The sequence below is a fragment of the Dipteris shenzhenensis genome, chromosome 10, assembly GCF_047967505.1.
Source record: "Dipteris shenzhenensis isolate YYH24624 ecotype China chromosome 10, Dip_SZ_1.0, whole genome shotgun sequence".
Lineage (NCBI taxonomy): Eukaryota > Viridiplantae > Streptophyta > Polypodiopsida > Gleicheniales > Dipteridaceae > Dipteris > Dipteris shenzhenensis.
Window position 1 is genome coordinate 11,680,587 of NC_141605.1, and position 25,145 is coordinate 11,705,731.

Genomic DNA, 25,145 nt, shown 5'->3' on the forward strand with positions numbered 1-25,145 from the left:
GGGCCTTTCTTTTATAGACTAGGCCTAGTAACAAGCCAGGGCCTGCTTTCTAAAAGCTACTTTAAAAAAAAAAAAAAACCAAGCTTTTTAGGCTTTCTTTTTAAATTTGGTGCTTTTGGTGCCCTTTTTATCTCCTAAGCCCTCTTTTTAAAGAAGCACCCTGGCTATCCATGGAAAACCATTACTTGATAAACCAGATGTAGTAAGTGACACCAAAGGTCTTAATGTCCCTCAACTCTCCTGGCGGTTGGACTATCACTCCATTGGCTAGTTTGACAACCAGATTGGTGCTTTCCATCTTAGGCTTTCCCCATTTGGCCAAGAGCTATTTAGTGACAATGCTAAATTCTTCCCCTCCATCCAATATTGTTGTAGCACACTTATTTTGGTAGGTGATCGGGAGCACAACATTTGCATCATCACTTTCAAAGTACTATGCTAGCTTGTTGACGAGTATCTTTAGTAGATTTGGCTCTTTCACGAGGGCTTTGAATCCTTTGGTGGCCACTTCCTTGGCAATTTGTCCTCTCATCAAGTCAGAGAGATCTCTCCAAAAATGATAATGTAATGTGACAGGAACCTCTGAATCATAGCCAGTGATCACCATGTATAAGACCTCTCACATAAAGGCTTACACACATACATGGATCAATACATGAATAAAAAGAAATACATGATAATAAGTTGAACTGTATTTCAAAGGAAACCCAATACAGATAACAACAAGGGTCTATGCCCGAGTGTAAGAGGTCTAAACTGCATTGGATTTACTTGTATTTGTACCATGTATGAATGGCATTTGTGCCTCGCTACTCATTTGTGATCTAATCTCTAGATACATGCCACTGGTATCATTTCTCTTTTGCTTGAGAAAATTGGATTTACTATCTTGATAATGTAAGCTAGCCGAACAACTACATAGGGCATTCCATATAAGCATGCGGCTCCTTCTCTAAAAACTAATTAGCCCCTTTTTTGCACACGCATGCGAGAGAGATAGAGAGAGGGGGGGAGAGAGAAGAGAGATTCTGAATAGGTTATTGTGGGCATTTTGCAGAAGCAATCCGGGTTTGTGGCCTTTATATAGAGGTATTGCTTTTACCGATTCAATTTGACTATGGATGTTTTGTGTGTGTTGGTTTTCATTTTAATATTCCTAATTTAGATGGAAGTTGTGTTTTCATTATGATGTTGTTTGCCTTTAGCTTATTGGTTCAAATGGGGAGTCTAATGTGATGTTGTGCCATGCTGCCATTTGGAGCTATTTGTACTCTATATATATGTTCCTAATGGCTTCTATTTCAGCAATGGTCTGGCATCTTGAGGAATATTTTTTAGCAACGACTGTGATGGATGTTTGTAATAGAAACATGTGTGATTTTGTGCAGCTCAATATAACTGTGCTATTGAGTTTCCTCCCTTTCCAGAAGTAGAATAAAACATCCTCGATATTTTGTCTCTTGGCATAAACACACATTCATGTTTCAACTATGAACACATACATACGTACTTGCATTCACACACGTATGTTCAGAAATGCAGGTGGACTCGCACATACCATGTATGCATTGTCATGCACATACCTGTTGAAATACATGCATGCATGTGCATGCACACTTATCGTGTGTTTGCTCATGCATGCACAAACAAAGAGGCTTATAGATGTGTGACCCATGCAAACAAGAGCTGATCTAGGTTCAAAAGAGGCAAGTTACAAACTCTAGTGTCCCATAGCCTAGTGGCCAAGCCAAGTAGGCGACCGGGGGCCCTAAAAAACCAAGTACCACTATTGGAGTAAAAAGGAAAGTAACTCCAATGGTAGCCCAAGCTTGGTCGAAATCCTCTCTAACCCAGGTATAAAAAGAAAAGGCGAGGAGAGAAGGCCTATGATTTGGAGAGAAGGATTGTCCATGTAATAAAGAAGGTCGAATGGTCGAGTGATAGTGTCAGAATGCGATGTAGAAATGCAGGAGAGTCCCAGAGAGATGAGAAGTTGTAGATCTATCTAGTGAGAGCTTCTTAGAGGTTAGTACCTATGCTATTGGTTGTATTTGTTGCTAAGTTAATAAATAGTGCACTTGATAACATCTTATCTGAGCCCGCAGAGCAACGGGGTATATCGCCATTAATGGTACATAGCTAATTAAGATGAAAGGGCAAGTAGCCAATTGTGATGTCATTATGTTATTTGACTCAGCATCAACACATAATGTAATTAACTCTAAGCTATTAAAGAGGCTGAAACTAAGAACCAGTCCATCTGACTATGTGTATACAGTCAGACTGGCAGATGGAAGTTTTATTGAAGCATTGGACCAAAGGGTTATCCAATTTGAGCTTCGTATTGAGGACTATGTGGGGAAGATGGACTTTGAATTAACCAGCCTTAGGTGAAAAGTATCTATCTCAGGGAAAGTTGGTATCTGCAATGGAAGTTTGAAAAACTATGAAAGAGTTGTTATTTCTTTGCTCAATGTCAGTAGAGTCGATTGAGGATGTGTTGAAATGCTACCTAATATGAAAAATGGCCAAGTTGGCTGATTAGATCATAGAGGAGTTCTCTTATTACTTTAGTGATGATGAGTTGCCTTATGGGTTACCTCTGGAGCGGAATGTTCAACACAGGATTGAACTTATCTTGGGGGCATTACCTATAAACATACCTCCCTATAGGTTAAGCTTCTTGAGGTGTAAAAACAACTGGAAGAAGCTGAGGTGTGAAGACAACTCAAAGAATGCCCTTAAGCCAAGGCAAATTCAGCACAATTTCTCACCTTTCGCTTCACCAATGATATTTAAAAGTAAAAAGGATGCTACCTTTCGTCTCTTCTAGATTATAGGAGATTGAACAATAGCACTATTAAGCACATGTATGTGATAACTCGATGATGACTTGCTAGATGCATTACATGGTGCCATAATCTTCAGCAAGATAGATTTTACGAGTAGGCTATCATCAGATCCAGATTAGAAGCGAGGATGTGATAAAATTACTTCAAGAGCAGGTTTGACGTTACAAGTTTTTGGTAATGATGTTTGGGCTTACCAAAGCTCTAGCTATATTTGTCATGCTTATGAATAACTTGCTCCGCCAATATATCGGGAAGTTTGTAGTACAATTTATTGATGATATTTTATTTACAGCAAAGGTATTGCTTAACATTGTGAGCATTTTAAGGAAAGTGTTGAATACTTTGAGGAAAGCTAGTCTATTTGTTAATAGAAAGAAAACCATGCTGCGCATGGTTAAACTTGAGTATCTGCGGTTCATTGCTACCCCTAATGGAGTTGAAATGGATACGAAGAAGGTAGTTGCGTGGACAATTTCTCACAATGTGGCCGCGTTGCAATCATTCCTAGGATTTGTCCAGCTTTATCGAAGGCGTATCAAAGTATATTCCGAGATGTGGTTGACTTTGATTGAGCTTACCTTAGATAAAGTACCTTTTGCGAGGGGACATAATCAACATGAAAAGTCCAACACTATAAAGAGAGCAATGGCCTCATGTCCAGTGTTAATTGTTGTTGATATCCAAAAACCATTTTTCCTAGAAACCAATGCACGTGGCATTGCGGTAGGAGCGTTTCTTCTTCGAATGGAAAGGCCAGTAGCCTTTGAAAGCAAGAAGCTTTCTCCTTCTCAATATAATTGGCCAACTCTTGATTATACGATGTTATTCCATGCTTTGACAACATTGAGGCATTATTTGTATGGTTCAGAGTTTTACATGGATTTGAAGCAAGATACTCTAAAGTATTTTTATAAATAGCCTACATTGACAGAAAACATTTCTCAAAAGAAATCAGCCCAATTGAGTTGAAGTATGGTTATAGACCAGCCAATCCAACTACAATTGAAATACCTCTAGAAAGTGCCTAGTGTTGTGAACTACGTTATTTAGATGATAGCGCTTGCAAGAGCTAATATCTGCCAAGCTATAGATAGAGCTAGGATGTGTGTGGATGAAAATAGATCTTCCAGATGGTTTAAGGAGAGAGTTTTTCTCAGAATTCTTCCGCACTCCAAGTCTTTGACTATAGGAGAGCGTGCTAGGTTATCATCCCGATATTGTGGGCCGTGGTTAATTCTAAAAAGAATGGGCAAGTTAGCTACATGTTAGAATTACCCGGGTTGTAAGGTGTAGCCACTTTTTCCCGTTTCTTGTTTTACAACGATTTTTAAACCCAATCTACTCACTAATCGAGGGTATTGCCTTGTTTTAAGAGGAGATAGAGGATAATGCGAGACACAAACCAACAAGAATCCCAGACCAAGGATAGTGCAACTTGCAAGTATGCAATCGGAAGATACCCACAGTGTTGGATAGCATGGTTTACTTCTATCTGAGGCAACTTGGGAATCCGTGAACCAGATGCGGAGAGCATTCCAAGATATCATCATTGAGGATGCTGAGACCTGAAGAGGGAAGCAATGCTATGCGTAAGATGAGATAGCATGACCTCGTAAGGGTCAGTCAGCATTATCCTTTAGAGGACTGACATTTATATAGTATTTTGTGCTGCGCTTTATGTATATTGTCAAAAAGAATATAATGCCAAGGTCGTCGGTGAGGGTGATGTCACAGACTAGATAGATCTAAGGCCAAAGACTTGTTGCACCTAATCGTGCAAATGTGCCTAGGGGCAAGTGAATTAGTGTGAATCCCAAGAAGGTGCATCAAAGATAGGCTTTCATAATGAGACATGTGGCATCTAAATCCATCTAGGGAGTTTGGGGCTTTATAGCTTTTATAAGCAAAAAACATAACATGCAAATGAGAGAGAGCTGTAGAGATTGGCTGGGTGGTGTTTCCTTGTTCTAGGGCCCATGATGTTTTTGAAAAAGGCACAATAGGTTGATTTGCATGTGTCATGACTTGAACTTTGAAGCATGAGCAATGTCTTAGTGAGGACGCTTGCTTTTAACTCTTCAGAAATTAGGATCCAAATGATGGTCTAAATGTCCTGAAAATTCACATAATCAAGTATTCCAGTTTTAATTTAGTATGGTGCATGTTTTATATATCTAGTTTTTACCGTGTTCTATAATATTTTTGTACACCTTAGGGGGAGGAAATTGTGGGGGTTTGGGTTTGCGATATGAAAGCCTTCCATACATTGAACACCTTGGGTTTGGACACCTTAGGGGGAGGAATGTGTGGGGGTTTGTGTTTGACATATGAAATGCTTCCATACATCGAACACATGATACATACGGACATTTAGAAGTATGATTGTTATGGCCTGAATCTTCCTCACTGCTTTAGTGCCCTTCTCCATACAACAATTCTGAGGTAGATGGGTTCATTAGAGAGCTGCTTAAGGAGCATTCTTTGGAGGTAATAAAGACATCGCTGCTTGAGGTGTGTGTGCTGCAATAAAGACATCGCTGGTAACTGATAAGAAGATGGGGATCTTTGCAGTCACTAAGATAGGTGCTTTACTGACTCACAGGCCATATTGGGAGGTTTCTTAGAGTGTGGGATTTTGGTCTGTTTTGTGTCTTAGTGGTGTTTAGTACGAGATGAGATTGCGCCCCCCCCTTGGGTTTATCAGGATCTTGCTGATTTAGGGTTTCACTTTTTTTAATCCTACCTCTTAATGTACTGTTTGTGTGGTTTTTTTAAAAATTAGTCAGCATTCCATTTGAAAAGTTATGCTAATGTAATCTAACTTTAACATGGTGACTACTTGGAGGAACGTCTCTCTTGTTTCCCTATGAAGATATTGGATTCTCCGACTATATCATCGTTCAGCCTGGAAGATCTGGCGACATAGTACAGTTATCACATTCACTAACCTTCAATTTTGCCACCCCTTTCCCTGAGTCCCTTCTCAAGTAGAATCTGGAATTTGGGAGGTGACTTCAAGTGTTAATAACTTTCACTAATAAACATATGAAATGTCTCCAAGCCTACATGCGATCAATTATTGAAGCAAGGAATTCGGTACAATTCTTAATTGCAACAAAAAGCAAGACACTTTGCACCATGAGATTGTACAAAAAGAAAAGGCAGCCTTCTCCAGGTTGACAAGCATATGTGAGCAGCCTTCTACCTGAAGATTTGGCAATTGAGAGAAATGAGGGAAGATATCCTTGCATTTATCCAAAAATATAATCATTTTAGGTACTTTGTTTCAGGAATAGAGATAATACTACCAAGTTGTCCATCCAGCCAAGATGTGGCATTCTATACAAAGGAATTCTAAGATAAGGGCATGGATGCAAAATCGGGAACACCATGTGCATAACTCAATCTTCACAGTGTAGGGAAGATAGTTCCCTGCCCAAAATAGGTGAAAATCGGTGTAAAATCTGTAACAATTGCATCAGACAAGATTCTGAATGGAGCATGCCTCAGCTCTGTGCCTAGAAGCTGGTCCATGGGGTAAGGGACTTGTGATAGGAATGCAACTGGGCTGTGATTTTGGTGGAAAGAATACAGACAAAATGGGCAAAACCTGATATGACCCTCCATCCAGGGATGAACTCTTGCAATCTTAATAAAAACATTCAGCAAAGGAAGCCTTTCAGGATTTGTATATGCTTAGATATTTTGAGTGCTACTGTACCACTTGTTTCTCAGGCTTTACATGATGCATAGTGTTTTGCATTTGGTCATTTCTTTCACACCTAATAGAAGTTATTTCATGAAAAAAGAAAGAGCCTTAGATGGGTTTTCGCTTCACCTTTCATGGTCACGCACTATGCCGTGCTTACGAGGAGGCTGGTGCTTTTGGATTACTAGTCATAGGCAGCTCTTGTAAAAGCCTCAATACCTTTGCTTTAGTGGCTAACAGGTTACGAAGGTTTTGTTCATCCTTCTTGCTATAGGCCCTCATAGCAATAGAACAGCAACATAAAAATAAGTTTTCAAGCCTGCAGGAAATGATGTCTGACTGCATTTGCTCAGCTTGCGAGTATGGTCTGAAACTAGTGGCATGTGTTTTTTTCAAAGGCAGCTGAACGTTTTTCATTTGTATGATTATCCGCTCAGAATTCTTGTTGTAGAATGAGCATGTGGTTTCACATGCTAAACCTTCATCTGTTTGCAGGCTTTTTTGTGGATGTTTCGTTGTTTGATGGTCAGAGCAGCACCTTGTCAAAGTCTTCCACTCCATCCATGGCCTCTTTGTCAGAAAATTTTGAGAAAACGCTGCATGTGAGCAATATAGAAGATGATGGACTAGCTGATGAGGCAGAGAATTTGATGGTGAAGTTGAAATTTCTAACTTACAAGGTTACTGTTTATCCCTCAAATTTTCAGATTGTTGATGGGACAACTCTTCTTTCGTATTGATTTTAACCGTACAAAATAGTACCTACAGCTCAGAAGTGATCTTCTTTTCTTTTTGGGGTTTTGTTTTTTTGGCCATAATTGGAGCTAAAAGAGATTCTTCTTTTTAATTGCAAAAGGTGGCTCTTTTCCAGATATGTAATCAACCTAGTTCCCCTTTATTTAGGCAGATTTGGCCAGGCAGATGTGGGCACTTCCCAAAACTCTTTGGGGCTGGTCATCACCATGCTGCCATAGTCCCTTTGTGTCATTCTCCTTCTCTCTCTTTTTCCCATATTTTCCCTTAGCCTCCTTAATGTATGCCGTCTATTCTTTATTTTTTCCTTCCTCAAAAGCACGTGCTCTGCCATTTTTTGTTGGTGGAGCACTCGTGAATGTCATCCGTCCATATGGACCACCCCTTCAATCGATTTCTTTTGAGCTTGCCTGAAATGAATGGATACGCGTTCATAGATGACATGCATATTTCCACTATGTTAGTGCTTCTTCTGCACAATCGAGATCACAAAGCATTATGTTTTAGGTTGCCCTCCACATAGGACCGTCGAGTGTTCCATTTGTCAACTATTTGCTGCAGCCTTTCAATGTCAACTACAGACAGTTGTATGGTGCTTTATGGGTTTCTACTTATAAAGAGCAGGTTCTGTATGTGGCCAAGTCGCTGACTGAGTAATGGTTGATTGTTAATTTCTTTCAATTCTTGAATGAAATCTTTCACACTCTGACTCACACATCTTGTTTCCTTTTCAAAGTACTTTTAGATATGTCGTTGATGGAGATCATTCAGAGGATATGGAGATTGCTCCCACTTTTGGCCAGAGATCATCCTTACCCCACAAAACCGATTCAGATACATGATCACTGAAGTCCAAACTTCTCCACAGACTAGGAATAAGTTTCCCTGGTGTCAAGATGTGCTGTTTGGTTCAGCTTACATAATATACATCATGAAGCAGCATTACTTTCTTCCTCGTATATGCTGCTTTAGATAGTGCTGACCATTGCTAACTATTGTATAATTTTCATCTGTATTTCCTATTGTTTTGTTAGACTTCATTTAATGTTCCCCACCCAATGCATTCTCTAAGGGATCAAAATAGACCCACCACACCTTGTCTTTTATGTCTCTAAGGAAAACATCTCTCACCAAAAACCATTACATCTAGATCAAGTAGTCTAAAGCTACTCCTATTCATGGAACAAGAAAGCTTCTCTTGAGGCTTACCTCACCAGTAGATTTCAAACATATACATATACATGCGCACGTACACACTCTTTTCTTAATGCGGGGATGACTATTTCATTATAAAAGTAATGTATATTCATCACTTCCCCACTAGGGAACAACTTCTACAGGAGAACTAGAAACAATTATAAAACACTTCCAGCTGGGCTGGAGGAAAGGGCCAGAGGAAGATCTCAAAGGAAGCGGGTGTCTCGTAGAGATTGATGCAAGGGAGAATCAAACCAAGGAATGGACATTCAGCCAAATGTTACAGCCGTGATATAATGACCACAGAGCCCAATAACAACAGCTGTAGAAGAACTGATCATAATGTGGTGTGGAGGCATATCTATCAAACAACTGCCAAAGGAAATCGTATGAAGACATGCATGAAGAAATGTTGCCAATCTTGGAAGAAATCATGAGCAGGAGGACAAGTCCAGAGAAGATGCAGCATAGTCTCCCTCAGATGCACACATGGAGGGCAACCAACCACTATCCACTGGTAATGCACCCACTAAACAATGACATAAGACCACCTGATGCTTGAGAGGAAGCTCGCTATTCTATATGCGTTTGAGGCAAGTCTCAAGAGACTTGTCTAGACACCAGAAATAATGACCATACTCTTGAATCCATGGCTGCAGAAGTAATAGAGGATAAGCATTTTTGGCTGGAAGCTCTACAAGAAAATGGGGAGTAACCCAAAAGATGAGTAGAAAAAAAGTGGGGTACAGGCTGAAAAGATTGCAGCACAGAGATGATGATGCGCTAAATAAGCACGTGATGCAAGCCCAAACAATATTGTGTCCTGGTCTAAGGGAAAGGAAGTGTGCAGCCCCAATCATCTACCACATCTGCCATAGTAGAAATACCCAAACGATGCAGAAAATATGCCTTGCGAGGTTGAAGGTGAGCCAAAGGGGGAGGGCTCCAATGGATGCTTTACAAACGGAGGATGTAGCCAAGATGGAGAGGACGATGTGACTAAATTGGATGAGACAAAGCTGCTGCCAGCCATGAATCAAACGGTAGATAGGGACACCAACGAATCTGACCATTAAAATGCCCAAAAAAACATCTTGGATAGTAAAACTCCAATGGCCAAGGGCCTCTATACGAACTGGGAACCAAGAAAGAAGTTCCATCCAGAAAAGGACACGTTTCCCTCTATTGTTGGGGGGTGGAGGTTGAGAAGGCCAACCTTATTTCCACCAATAAGGAGTAAAATTTCCACCAATAAGAAGTAAAATCCAATGTGCTCTAGACGGTGTGATCAAACCATGTCCAACCACAAGGGGAAGAAAAGAATCTGAAACTGAAATGCAAGCTCCTTCCCTAGTGCCCAAGAAAGAGACCAAAAAGTGTGAAGAGAAAGCAATTTACTTGACTTTGCCTTGTCTTTAACATCCAGCTTGTGTTTTTGAATAAAGAGAATGTCAACAAGAGAGATAAAACTGATTATGAATCAACTGCCTCGGGCGGCAATGAGAAACACACTGCCAAGGCCTCGAATATTCTAGCTAACAATGCTCATTAACGAGAGGAAGTAGATAGGGAAACCTTACTTGACTTGGTGGCGGAAACACCTCCCCTGTGTGAAGATCTCCTGGAGTAGTGGAGAGGAGGAAGGTCCACACGGAAAGTACCCCCACACTTGTGGAAGTGTATGCTCTATTAATAGAAACTGAAAGAACAGATTTTGTGGAGGGCACAAAATCTACCTCTCCAAAATTAGCCAGAGGTGAGAAAGAGCTCCTATGGCGCCGGAATCCTTAAAAATCCCTGCGTGCAAGGGAGCTGCAGGGCCAAGGGTCACATCCTTACCTCGACCAATACGTGATGCCTGTAGTACTGAAGTGGGAGGGAGCTACACGTATGGAGGAGGAGGGCCACGATTTGGATAAGGAGCTGAAGAAACACCATCACTAGCCGCAATCAAAATAGGATTAGGAACAAGAGAAGGAGCCTCTTGGTCTGTAGATGGTGGAGAAATCTGACTCTAACTTCAATCCTGTGTAGGAGGTGCCAAAGGAGCGTGGTGACAAGAGGGGGCTGCACTAGAAGGCTTCTTGGGCGTTTTCTTGGCAATCTCTAGCGAAGTGCCAAAAGATCTCGCAAATCTGGCCCTGATCCCACTTGCTAGCAATCTCGAATCTTTTTTGAAAAAGAGAGCCATCTAGACGCTGGAGCTTAATGTGGTCATCGGATATGTTAGGGTCAGTCACAGTGGCCCTAACTCTTGGAAGTCCATTAAACCTGATAGCGTCCATTGCTGCGGAAAAGGGTAAACCAGGGAGGGGGGAATTTCTATGACCAACATGGCAAGGAGTCGGTGGTAAACATGAGGAAGACCAAGGGATCTAGATAATGGAAAGTGAAAAGACCCATCTGTCATTCTCTACACAAGGTCAAAACCTAGAGAGAAGGATGAGAAAAAGATCTTCTAAGAACCAAGTTCCAAGTGGCTATCCTTGAGTATAGTACTCACAGCTCCAAGAGAATAAAAACTTCTTGAAAGAAACCTCGTCCCAATAATTGAACCTAGAAGGTGGTGGAGCCGTCAAAGCCACATCCTTCTGAAGCTGCAACAACTCATTTTTAGAGAATATGTATGTTCTTGCAGCAGCCAGTGGAAGTGGACGAGGATTGGATGAATGGGTAATCATTCACCAATCGACTGTGGAAGGCTGATTCAAACAAAATGAAGATCCTTCTATCACAAAGGAAAAGGGTGAATGGAGAGAGGATAGGCAGGAAGGGAGGGGCTGAAAGGGAAAGAGGAGGGGGAGAGGAGGTGAAAAGAGAGGGGCTGATAGGGGGGAGAAGCTGAGGGGGAGGGGTGGGGGGGAAGGGGCAGCAAGGGAAGCGGAGGGGAAAGGGGGGGGGGGCGAGGGGAGGGGGAGGAAGCGAGGGAGGAGGGGGAGGGAAGGCAGCAAAGGAGGAGGGGAAGAGGTGGCACGGGGGAAGAGGGCAGAAGGGAGGAAGTAGAAGGGCAAGGAGGGAGGAGGGGGAGAGCAAGCGGAAGGGGGCAGGAGGCGAGGAGGGGGGGGGGAGGGGAGGTGGAGGAGAGAGGAGAGGAAGCAAGGGAAGAGGTAGTGGGGGGGGGGGGGGGGGCGGGAGGCAGGGAGGCAGCAGAAGCAGCAGGGTAGGGGAGGAAGAGGGAATCCTGGTGGCATCAGGGGGGAGGAGGGAGATGGGGCCAGTAGGGAGGAGGAGGTGATGGGGAGGGAGCTGTGGCTTCAACCAAACAAAGATCTGATTTTCATAGACATATCTGCTGTAAAAATGTATATACCAATCAAGTGTGTCCCCTATAATGTGTGTGGCCTCGGTGATGGCAATAAATGGAGGCTTTTTTAAGCCTAAGCCGCATATTTTTTATTTTCAAGAGCATAATCAGCATGCTTTTGCTGGTAGACAAGGCTTCTTTGCAGGCTATCATATTTTCCATGCTGGCCAAGGTTTGCTTTTGGGTGTTGTTATGCTACTGTGACATGAACTTCAGCCACTTATGGCTTTCAATCATCCCACTGGTTGATGGATGGTGATACAATGCATGATAAATGGTGAGATTTATGGTCTTGCATTCTTATATGCCCCGCAAAACTCTTCGAACAGGCAGTCTTGTGGAGGTCATTGGCCAATGATCCATGGACTACCAATGCCTTTTTATGTGGGAGTTCAATAAATCTACAGCCTTTGGTGATAGGACTTCTCACCATATGCATATGAAGGCTATTGAATCATGGGATTGGGCAAATGCAATGGCGTTCTTGAATGCTAATGACTTCTGGAAGTACCTAATGCCTCTGGCTCCTGGCTTTACTTATAAACATAATGCATTGGATTACTGGGCTAGGCTAGATGATGGTATATGCTCAACGCCTCTCAATTTTTCGCCTTTACCTATACCATGTCCATTGATTTCTATGCATCTATCAGATCATCATCTGCTGTGTATGAATATGTTTTTTGGGATGCGTCAATTTTACGAGCAAAAACCTATGAGCAAGTTTATCCGAGCATGTTTTTCAAGAGATTTAAAAAATTGTATTTCTTTAGGAGACATGGTTTTACACTTTTATTTTCACTAGAACTAGATCCCTTTATCATAAAAATATATAGAATTTTCACTCATTCAATTTTACATAACATAAATTTTCTTCTTTTTAGACATCCGTTGTACCCTACTATTACCTTAAAAAAGTATTGAAAAATAGTTTCGCCAACGAAACTACCTTGGAAGACCTACTTCAAAGGGGTTTCGCTGGCCAAACTACCTTGATGGCTTACTTCAATGAGGTTTCTTTGGATAAACCCTTTTATGAGGCTAGGTTGAGAGAGGGTTTTCAATGTCACCCCCTATTAAGTAAAAGTTGTAAAAAGGATCTGTTTGAGGGGGGGGTTCCTAAACACTTCCGGAAGTATTACCGGAAGCCTAGGGCCACTGGTGTGAGAAGCAAGTAAGACATGCCATAGGTGTCACTGATGGTTCGTAGGTAAGTGCTAGTTGATGGTGTCAACTATGTGCAAGCGGTACAAGTGTTGAACTAATGTGAGCAAGAAGAAGACCAATGCGGAACAACGTCATTAAAAAAACCCTTGACATGAACTGAGCAGAACTTCAACCACATGACACAGGGTCCGTTGTACCAGGTGAAGGGAGAGGAGGGGAGGGGAACACAACGGGAAGAGATCTTAGAGAAGAGAGTAGAGAGATGGAAAGTAGCATAGTTCATTAGGAAGCAAGATGATTGATACACCCATAGAAGATACACACGAGGCGAGCTCTTGACTCTCCCTCTAACTCCCTTCACGCCTTTCGCCCTTGCTCGAATGTCCCTCCCTCCTCTCCTCCGTTTCCCCCTCTTCAACTTCTTCTCATCTGCTCGCCGATTTAAAATCTTTTAATTCTTTGTTACTCCCACCTCTGCGCTGTTTTCATTATACAGCTTATTCAAAATCTTCTCAATGCTGGAACACCATTCTTTCCGCTTGAAGTTCACTCATCAAGCAAAACTTAACTCATGATAATAAGAGGAGGTCACGCTTGGAGCTAATTTAACATTGTTATCCAGTGTTGCAGAATGCTTGCCGCACAGTGCTAGAGATCACCGATCGATGCAGAGTATCATTTATCCTAATTTCCATTTTTCAAAAGATTATTACTATTCAGGAGATTGCTGATTGAAAGACGAGATAACCTCCTAGTTTTGGAGACATGGATCAGTTCGTGAAGCAGCTTTCCAGCCAGTCATTACCCGACGGATATCGTCTAGCAACTATGGAAGAGGTTCTGAAGCACCGAGAAGCAGCACAGAGTTTAGTAAAAAGGGACGACAAAGTTCGACTGAAAAATGGCTTTTTTGAAAACTTCGAAGTTAAGAAGCTATTTGTGAAGAACGCTACGCATAAGCTGCTATGCACTCTGCTGGACTGCTTCCCATGTGCACCAACAGGTGTACCCCTGTGCACCATTGCTCCAGACTGCTTCACTCTGATTAACTTTGACCATGGTCGGCGGTCAAGGTTGAGATTTGGTACTCTTCAGTCATGTATTGCTCCCATCATATCCAAGTCATGTCCAAGTCCAAGTCATGTCCATGTCCAAGTCATGTCCAGGTCCTGTACAAGTCATGTCCAAGTCATGTCAAGTCATGTTTAAGTCATGTCAAGTCATGTCCAATTCATGTCCAAGTCAAGTCAAGTCATGTCCAAGTCACGAGTTGGTTGCGAGGGTTGGTGCACCACCTATACCTCTTAACTGTTGGATTGCTTTCCATGTGCACCAACAAGTACTGCCTGTGCGACCGTGCACTCTGCTGGACTGCTTCCCATGTGCACCATTGTGCCAGACTGCTTCACTCTGATCAACTTTGACCATGGTCGGTCGAGGTTGAGGTTTGGTACTCTTCAGTCATGTATTGCTCCCATCATATCCAAGTCATGTCTAGGTCCAAGTCATGTCCAGGTCCTGTACAAGTCATGTACTGTCAAGTCATGTCCAAGTCATGTCAAGTCATGTCAAGTCATGTCCAAGTCAAGTCAAGTCATGTCCAAGTCACATATTGTTTGCTCTAGAGTGACCAAGATGTGAACACATGTGAACATGATGCGACTAGGTATGACCAAGGTCTAACAACCTTGGCATGTTGCTCAGGCGACCATGATGTGACCCAGGTGTGACTGTTGGTGGGAGTTCCTGACTGGAGACTCAGAGTACAACAGATCCCCTGCCACTATTATTCACCGTCCCGGTGAATGACTGAGGTTCTGTGTGAGAAACTTTAAAGTATAAATTGCAAATAAGGAAGTGAGCTTGAGTGACCTTCCCAAAATTGAGAAAGGAGCCCATGGCCTTACAACTCCAAAACTAGAAAACAACTAGCTCATGGCCATACAACTGCAAAACTGAAATCAAAATGGCTCATGGCCATACAACTCCAAAACTGAAATAAAACTGGCTTATGGCCATACAACTCCAAAATTTCTTTATTTACATGAGAACTGCAGAATCCAAATGCACAGAGCTCGGAAAAAGAAATGCCGAAATGAAAGATCTAGGAGCTACTGCTTGCTAGATGAAGGTCACGGAGGGGGAGGGGGAGGGTGTGGTGGGTGTGCTGATGTTTCGGGGGTGGTCTTTGCCTCCTCCTCAATTGTGTCCATGAGGTTGCGGATGTCCTCGTATTTGGATTTATATCTGTGGTAACCAGACCTGTAATGATCACATCTAGATTTGAGTGCAGAATTTTCAGTTTGCAGCCCATGGAAGTCGTCCAGCAACTTGGAATGTGAAACTTGGAGACGGTCCTTCTCCTCGAGAATCTGCTTCATGTGACTCTGCACCACCTCCACGTGTTGATCCACAATATGCTTGTCCTCTGCCAATGAGGTGTATCTGTCCTGTAGGGCTGCAAGCTCCCTCTGGATCTCAGCCTCTTGGGCTGAATGACTGTCCTCCAAAACTTTCTTGCTGGCTGTCCACTCTGCCTCCTTTGCTGCAAGACACTGCTGAAACTCGTCTTGCTGAGCTTTTCACGCAGCCTCCCTTGCCTGTAGGGTTGCTCCCCACTCCGCTTCTTTCACCTGTAATGTTGTATCCCATTCTTTATGCATGCTGGCTACCTGCTTCTCATGTTCCAAGCGGAGGTGTTGCTTCTGTGACAGAAGCTTGCAAACCTGACCCATAGTATTTAAGAGGGAGGCACCCATCTGAATGAAGCTGTCATCTATAATGTGCTGAGCCATATGAAGGGATCTTTTAGCCCATGCATACCTGTCCCAATAGGTCATTTGGTCGGCCATGTCGATGAGTTCGCCATATTCCTGGAAAGCTGCTTTCATCCCTTCCTGCTCTGGGTCCTCGAGAGCTGCCACCGGAGCCAGTGTGTCGATGTCTAGGTAGCAACTTGGAGCTCGGGATATGCTTTCTTGTTGGAAGCAAGCGTCTCTTGCAAGGGAAGTGTGAAAATTTGGTCCAGGTCCTCCTCCTCCATGCAAACAGGAGACCGCTTCCGCTTTAATGCATACAGAAGCCGTTTGTGTTCCTGGCTCTGTTCCTCTTTCTGGGCCTCATGGGTGAATAGATCCCCTGAGGAGGATGCGAAGTAGATATCCAACATATCATTCTGAGGCAATGGAGGGCAATTAGCTTGAAAAGGTATCTTACCCCCAGCAAAAATAACCTCACCAGGTGGAGTTTCTAGTGGGTCCAGTTCAGCGGCCTCCATACTCGGATCAGGGGTCAGTCGTCGAGACACCCGGGGTGGTGTCTTTGCATCACCAATGGCTCCCAAAGTAAGATTCAAGTTCAATAACCTGTGTCGCTCTGATGCCTCTCCACCATGAGATCTCAAGGCAGAGGTCCCTGCTGCCATAACTATTGTCGATGGACCCCCCTGAGCTGTGGGGCTGATGTCCGTATCTGTGCACCCTATTGACCTTGATGTGATGATCGGAGGGGGGATGGTCATGACTGCGGGGGAGGTAAGTGGTAATGTAATGCCATGGTGGGTGAGACCTGAGGAGGGCAGAGGAGTGATCGAGAGAACATCATCAATGAAATCAAAATCTGCCTCGAAGGGGATGGATGGAGAGGCAACTCCTGCATGAGCAATGGATGACAAAGCTCCAGAGGCTGGCCCAAGAGGAGATGGCTCAGAAACATGTGCTGCAGATGTGGGTGGAGCAAGAGTGGGTGTGGAGACGGGAGAGGAAGAGGGGATAGAGGCTGATGCAACAGAGGCCGAGGATGCTGGGGCTGCACTAAGAGCCAGTGAAGCTGATCTCAAGTGGGGAACCATAGGGGCGGAAGGTAGACGGTGAGGAGAAGATGAAGTATGTGAAGGTGGAGGAAAAAGTGCAGGGGTTGCAGCCCACCACTGGTGCATGAGGTGAGGTGAGGTCCACAAGTACATGTGTGTGTGCCTCTGCATGTGCGATTTCGAACAGTGGCCCGGAATGTTGAATAAAAGAGGGATGCAAAATCATACTGAGTGATGGTGAAGAGAGCATTCGAAGTAGAACGGATACCTTTCGTAATGTAGTAATGCTCGGGTGCTGCATAGAAGCGAGTGAAGAAGTAGCGATTGATCACTGCTTCTCTACTTCCACCTTCCAAAATTTTTTTGCAATCATATCCCTTGCTGTTGGGTTTGCACTGTGAAAGACTGTGAAAGGAATGAAAGGAGATGTGGTGAATCTTCGGCAGGAGGCTGAATAGGGAGAGTAGGGAGCCCCATGTACTGTGAGACCAAAGAAGCTGCCTGGAGCCCATGAACTCAAAAGTGTCGGTGACGGAGTCATAAGATCTGATAAATTCTGTACACAGTTCCACATCTACAAGAGGGAAGATGACCTTGTCGAACTCAGTTAGACAAAGGGTCTGGATCTCTGAAGATGTCAACACCGATAGTTTGAGGTTTGGATCCAGAAGAGGTTTAAACATAACCCGAATGTGGGAGAGAGGAGGGGTGGTTATCGAAGGGCTCTGTATGTCTGTTGGCCCACCCGATCCTTTTGAATGTGGTCTTCATGCAGAGGGGGTGTAATTTGAGCCCCCATGGTTGAAAGAAGAGGCACTGGAGCTCTGAGAGTGTCCATTCGAGATGATAGTGATGTCCGAGCCAAGATGGGGATGCAGGGTTGAATGCATCACTAATGAAGTCGGCACTGATGATGAAGTCGGCCCTGCTGATGAAGTCGGCCCTGCTGATGTAGTCGGCACTGTTGATGAAGTCCCTTGCTATAGAGGCTATAGGCATGGATGAGGTCATGTGCATTGCAGAGGCTGCTTGGGACGTCATGGTGGTATAGAAAGGGGTTAAGAGCTTATCTCTGGGCAAATGTGGTTTATACTTGCGCTTCTTCTCAAGCATGAAGAAGGGGATTTCGCTAGAGAAATAGAGCAACAAGGAGGGGAGCTGGTGGCGAAGCACGTGTCAAGTAGAAGAGGATGGGAGGAGGGGAGCTGATGACGAAGCAAGAAGAGAAGTTGGCAAGGTCCAAGAAGAGAAGCTGGCGAGGTAGGTGATAAGGAGGAGGGGAGCTGATGAAGAGGTCCAAGAAGAGAACTGGCGAGGCAGGTGATAACGAGGAGGGGAGCTGATGATGAGGTTCAAGAAGAGAAGCTAGCGAGGTCCAGGAAGAGAAGCTGGCGAGGCAGGTGATAACGAGGAGGCGAGTTGATGGCGAAGTAAGTTGCTCTCGAGGTGCTGGCCAGGAGGGATCTAATGAAGCAAGAAGGGAGCTGCCAGGTGATGGCAAGGAGGGGAGCTAGGGCCGGGGAGGTGATGGTGAGGTGGTGTTGAGGTAGAGGGGGAGTTGATGGCAAAGCAAGGAGACTTGGATGGTAAGGTAGGGAGGAGAGAGCAAGATTGCACAGAGGAATACTGATCAGGAGAAAGAGAAAAAGCTCAGTGCAGGAGGGTGGAGAGGAGAACGCAAGGTGGAGGGCAAGGTGGCACAGCAAAAGAAGAGAAGAGTATGTGCTGTGGAGGCCAATGATTCAAGTTGAGGTGCAGGCCTTGGCCAATTGGCAACAGAGGGAAAGGGGGCAGAGAGCTGAAGCGTATGTGGAGCAAGAAGATGGGCCGAGGGCAAGAAAAGATGCGCAACCACAAGAGGGTGCTTCCGAGAGAGGTGCCACCCAAGGAGAGGGGTGAGACGGGCTGCAGGGAGAGGTGCGATCGAAGGAGAGGGGTGAGATGGCTGCAGGGAGAGGTGCGCTGCATCTGGCAAAGGTGTGATCCAAGGAGAGGCTATTGCCAGGGAGCTTCCAGGAGATTTTGTTGATGGAGGGAGTTGCCAAAGAAACTGCGATCAAAGAGAAGGAAACGTCGTTGATGGGGGGAGCTGCCAAAGAAGAGCTGCCAAGGAAGATGCGATCAAAGAGAAGGAGACTTAGGGAGCTTCCAAGCGCTGCAAGAGGGGCTAGGGCTAGTTGCCAACGAGAGGGTGCAAGTAAGAGAGGCGTCAAAGGTGTGCTTAATTTAGCAGGTGCCACAAATAGCATAGGAGGTGGGAGGTGGGGGGGGCAAGATGCGCGCCAAAACTGAGGCTCCCGATGGTTGATTGATCACCAAGTACCTATGCTTGGCCAACGCTAAATATAGCACTGGTGGGAGGTGAGAGAAAAAGCGGCGTGGGCAAGAGGTATAGCACTGGTGGGAGGTGGGAGAAAAAGCGGTGTGGGCAAGAGGCAATATTTGAATGAAAAAGGTGGTAAATTTTGAATTTGAAATATATACCTCCTGTATAGGCTAGTGGACAAGTGTGACATGAGGGTGAAGGAGGGATGAACCAAGGGTGAACAAGGGGTGACATTGGTGTGCACATGGGTGACTGAGGGGTGAACAAGGAGTGACCTAGGGTGAATCATGGGATGAACAAGGGGTGACATAGGGATGAACATGGGTGACAGAGGGGTGAACATGGGGAGGTGACATAGGAGTGAACAGGGGTGAACTAGGAGTGAACAGGGGTGACCTAGAGGTGAACATGGGTGATAGAGAGGTGAACATGGGGAGGTGACACAGGAGTGAACAGGGGTGAACTAGGGGTGAACAGGGGTGAACTAGAGGTGAACATGGGTGACAGAGAGGTGAACATGGGGAGGTGACATAGGAGTGAATAGGGGTGACCTAAGAGTGAACAGAGGTGACCCAGAGGTGAACATGGGTGACAGAGAGGTGAACATGGGAAGGTGACATAGGAGTAAACAGGGGTGAGAACAGGGGTGACCTAGAGGTGGACATGGGTGACAGAGAGGTGAACATGGGGAGGTGACATAGAAGTGAATAGGAATGACCTAGGAGTGAACAGGGGCGACCTAGAGGTGAACATGGGTGACAGAGAGGGGAACATGGGAAGGTGACATAGGAGTGAACAAGCATGAACTAGGGGTGAACAGGGGTGACCTAGAGGTGAACATGGGTGACAGAGAGGTGAACATGGGGAGGTGACATAGGAGTAAACAGGGGTGACCTAGGAGTGAACAGGGGTGACCTAGAGGTAAACATGGGTGACAGAGAGGTGAACATGGGGAGGTGACATAGGAGTGAACAGGGGTGACCTAGAGGTGAACATGGGTGACAGAGAGGTGAACCTGGGGAGGTGACATAGGAGTGAACAGGGGTGACCTAGGGGTGAACAAGGGTGACCTAGAGGTGAACAAGGGTGACAGAGAGGTAACATGGTAGGGATGAACATGGGTGAACGTGAGGTGAACATGAGGTGAGCATGGGTGAATAGAGGGTGAACCTGGGTGACAGAGGGGTGAAGAGGGATTAAGGAGATGTGTGCGCCAGAGAAGGCAAGGGCTGTTTCCATCTTGCCAGAGAAGGAGAAAAAAAAAAAAAAACTCAGTATTTATTGATCTCCCACCAAAAGAGCACAACTTGGGAGAGAGTAGAATCTTGATAGGGTTAGGAAAAGGAATAAACTTTTTTTTTGAATGAAATAATAGGAATGGAAATCCTTATCCAAAGAGATAGAGTCAATGAGGATGATACTTCTTTACCCATGAGCCATTTACGGGTGCTGGTAACTTCTTGCCCTCCAAGGTGGCCAAATAAACCCTCCATTGGGAATAATCCTTGTGATAAAGAAGGACCCTGTCCAGCCACTGACAAATTTGGGTTTATGCTTTAGGAACTTACTGGAATATAACAAGACCAAGTTGCCAACTTGGAATTCCCTCTTCCTGAGATTTTGTGTCATGCCATGCTTTCTGCCTCCTTTGCCATACTTCCTGAGCAAGGATTGCTTCACGACGATGTTCATCCAAGGCTTCAAGATCCCATAATTGCTCAAGTGTGCATGCCTCCAAGTTATCATCCATCTTTGCTATGACCCTAGTAGAGTCTTCATGTGGAACTCATAGGGCATAACCGCCTCCAGGCCATAAACTAGCTGGAATGGTGAATATCCAGTGCTAGCCTTGTATGCTGTTCTGTTAGCAAAAAGAGCGACTGTTGGTAGAATATCCCAATCTGCCAAGGAATGAAGGCATAACCAGCCACAATATGAGACATGGTCCGATTGGAGCTCTCGGCCAAACGATTGGCTCGAGGGTAGTATGAACTAGAGGTCTTGTGAACAATTTGTAGTTGGGTGATGAGGTCAGTTTTGACATCATTGAGAAAGTGGGTACCTGTGTCACTCATCAATTCCACAAGACATCCAAACCTAGAAATGATTTGATCATACAAGAATGAGGCCACAACTTGAGCAGTGCAGGTCTTCACGGCCTTCGCCTCCACCCATATAATGCCATAATCAGTAGCAATCAGAGCATACTTGTTCCCTCTTCGAGTTGCAGGAGAGATGGGTCCAACAAAATCCAATCCCCATCTATAGAAGGGTGGTACAGGGCTGGATGGCTGAAGGGGAAGGTACTCCCATCAGGTAGGCTTCAGCCCCCCTCTTTGACATGAGTCGCAGTGGCGCACATGAGCATAGTAGTCTTGGAATAGCTTTGGCCACCACAACCCAGAGCGCATTATCTTTCTAGCAGTGGCCTCTGGTGCCATATGACCTCCCCCCATTCCTGAGTGAGCCTCTTGAAGGATGGCTTGTGTTTCATGAGGGAGCACACACCTCCTTAAAATGTGGTCCTTCCCTAGCTTGTACAACTGACCCGCGATCAGTTTGAAAGGAGCAGCCTGGGCTGGAGCAGAGGTCAACGATGAAGAGGATGGACAGCTCCACATTGAGCTGGTTCGGTTGTGAAATTATTGAGCTCCAGAGCAAAATTCGGGTGCAGAAACAAATTTCGTCACTTCTTGCAAGGGCTGTAACTTTTAAGAGAGAACTCAGATTGCAATGATGTAAGAACGAAATTTGTAGTACTCAAGGTCCTCTACAACTTTGCTGAAGACACAAAGCCGTGATTCTGCATCTAGATCCGGATAGAAGCGTCACATCATCTGCAGGTCACAGAAAGATGTAGCTGAAGGAAGGAGAAGAGAGGTGGCAGATCATGGCGTGGAGAAGAGATATCAAGGAAGGAGAGAAGAGGGCAGCCTTCCAAGGAGGAGGAGGTAGAGTAGCTTTATTGGCCTCCCTCACCTCAACCTCTTGGAAGGGAAAGGGAAAGAGAGAGTAGGGCTAGGAACATGGCTCTGATACCACATGAAGAGATCTAGTAGCTAGCTAGGAACCAGGTGGTGCAGAGGTTTCCTGGCTCACCTCTTGCGCATTCCGTGGATGGGCTTCAGGATCCTCTTTTGGACACAACTCCACCATGTTGATGGCTAAGGATACCAAGGCCCCCATCCAATCCAAGATGACAGCTTCTTCCTCATCTGGTCCAGCATGTTCCAACAAGTACGTCAAGCTCTCACCATCATCTCGTGTTGCTGTTGCATAGGTTTCATCTTGGAAGGGTGAGTCCTCCACATAGGCCAGCTCTTCTTTCCATAGGGTCCAATCCCCAAGTGCCCATCGCTCCTCTTCCCCCCCTTCTTCTTCAAAATCCTCTTCCCCAAGTTCCACAGTTCGGTGACAAGCCCTTCCAGTAACCATGTCTATTTCTAGGGATGTGGATCCCAAAGGCAGTCGAACTTCATCACTTGACCAATCTTGAATGGCCCTTGCTGAGCGTAACCATGGTCTACCGAGAAGTAGAGGATAAGTCTGCTCATCCTCCGTCATATTAAGCACGATAAAATTGGACAGGAATGTAACTCCCCCAATCTTCACGTGGACACCTCTGACTGCCCCCATAGGCTTCACCTTGCGTTGATCCGCCATGCGCACTTGAAAATGTACGTCAGTTGTCAATTTCAAACCCAGTTGTTGAAGAGTACCTCTCGGGATGATGTTCACTGCTGCCCCACCATCCAAGAAAACATCTTTTAGCTCCAGCCCGTTGATTTCCACTGCGAGCTTGGGACTTTGTTCACATGTGAGGACATCATAGGCTGAGCAATTGTCTAGTGTTACTCCGTCTTGCACTGTTGCCTTGAACAGATCCCCTTTGGTGACCTTCTCGCATGCGATTCAAGAATGCAATAGTTGGATGCTTGATATGTGGAGACAATTGACAGAGCTGTCGTAGGGTGATGTTGGGCCTAAAATCCATCAAGTCATCCATCAACGAATAAGGTTGGACAGTAGCAGTAGCCTTTTGTGCCTTCATCTGCCGAGCTTCTGGCCGAGGGTCGAAGCTCACGCGAGGGAGAGAAGGTGCCTTTGGATTCTCAATCAATGTTTCCTGTGGTGACTCTTCCATCACTCATTTCCCCTTTTCTTGGGCACTCTTGGGCTTCACCCCCTTCTCCTTCTCTTTGTTCATTGTGCTTCCTAAGTGGAAAGTGGATGGGCCTACCTGTGACTCCTCAAGTTTTTGCCCTAAAGTTGTCACTTCCGTAGCAAAACTCACTATTCTAGACTTGTGGGAAGGGAACTGAGGTGTGACGCCTTCATCTTCAAAACTAGATTTAAGATCTTTGGTGACACTCGTGACCACCTCCTGGTACCTTGAAGGCATAGATTGCTCACTTGGAGTTGAGGTAGTTTTAGAGCTATTGATAGGTCTTGATGGCTGTGAAGCCCTTCGGGTTCTTTTTGATCCACTTATAGGAGAGGACAAGGGTGATGCATTCCTGTGCCGACTATCCACCTTGGAGGAAGGAGGTGGGGATGCTCCTCTAGTTTGACTGAGTTGGTACTAGTTGGTGATGAGGCCTCCGATATTGATGTTGAGTCATCCTTACTACTTTCACCCTTCGTTTCTGATCTTGTCACAGCTCCCAACACTGCACCAATCAAATGGGGTTTGTCACCCTCCCCGCCACTACTACATCAACCATGTTGACTTGCAATGTTGATTCCCCTCTGCTATTGGGACAAACTTTGGTGTAGTGGTCATTTGTGTTGCACTGTGTGCAAGAAGGTCCTCCGAACGGTTGTGTACAGTCATCTTGGTAGTGGCCGTACTTGCCACATCTGTAGCATATGATGGGCCTGCGGAAGTTGGTACCTCTGCCTCCACGTCCACCTCGGAACCCACTCCGTCGACCATGGTTATAAGTAGATCCATATCCACCCCTTGACATAGGTGGTTGATACTGTGCATAGTAGGGCGGAGGATAGAAGTATGGAGCCCCAATCTGACTGGGAGTAGGAGCTTGGAGCAAAGGAGGATTAGGAAGTAGTGGAGGTGGAATGGTGGGATGGGTAGGTGGTTCAGGTGCCTTCACAGGGGCTTAAGCTAGGGGTACTGACCCCAAAGTGGTCGGTGCAGCTCTGTTGACTGTAGCCACTAGTGGTTCTCTAGTTGGATACTCTGGTAGAAGCTTCCTCAACCCCTTAAGATACCTACACCTCTGACTGCCCCCATAGGCTTCACCTTGCATTGATCCGCCTTGCGCACTTGAAAATGTACGTCAGTTGTCAATTTCAAACCCAGTTTTTGAAGAGTATCTCTCGGCATGATGTTCACTGTTGCCCCACCATCCAAGAAAACATCTTTCAGCTCCACCCCGTTGATTTCCACTGCGAGCTTGGAACTTTGTTCACATGTGAGGACATCATAGGCTGAGCAATTGTCTAGTGTTACTCCGTCTTGCACTGTTGCCTTGAACAGATCCCCTTTGGCAACCTTCTCGCATGCGATTCAAGAATGCAATAGTTTGATGCTTGATATGTGGAGACAATTGATAGAGTTGTCATAGGGTGATGTTGGGCCTAAAATCCATCAAGTCATCCATCATGAATAAGGTTGGACAGTAGCAGTAGCCTTATGTGCCTTCATCCGCCGAGCTTCTGGCCGAGGGTCGAAGCTCACGCGAGGGAGAGAAGGTGCCTTTGGATTCTCAATCAATGTTTCCTGTGGTGACTCTTCCATCACCCATTTCCCCTTTTCTTGGACACTACTGGGCTTCACACCCTTTTCCTTCTCTTTGTTCATTGTGCTTCCTGAGTAGAAAGTGGATGGGCCTGCCTATGACTCCTCACGTTTTTGCCCTAAAGTTGTCACTTCCGTTGCAAACCTCACTATTCTAGACTTGCGGGAAGGGAACTGAGGTGTGACACCTTCATCTTCAAAACTAGATTGAAGATTTTTTGTGACACTCCTGACCACCTCCTGGTACCTTGAAGGCATAGATTGC

The 25,145-nt window shown here is 45.1% G+C and overlaps 1 protein-coding gene across 2 annotated transcripts in view; it reads left to right on the forward strand.

Annotated features, from left to right (window-relative positions):
• The window catches only part of LOC147897400 (tRNA ligase 1-like), a 301,136-nt gene that overhangs the window by 190,129 nt on the left and 85,862 nt on the right, over positions 1–25,145 (forward strand). For both annotated transcript variants that reach the window (XM_087379969.1, XM_087379970.1), the window contains exons 13-14: positions 1,058–1,089; positions 7,057–7,241. In XM_087379969.1, the coding sequence (XP_087236095.1) occupies positions 1,058–1,089; positions 7,057–7,241 (217 nt within the window). The remainder of the gene's footprint in view (positions 1–1,057; positions 1,090–7,056; positions 7,242–25,145) is intronic.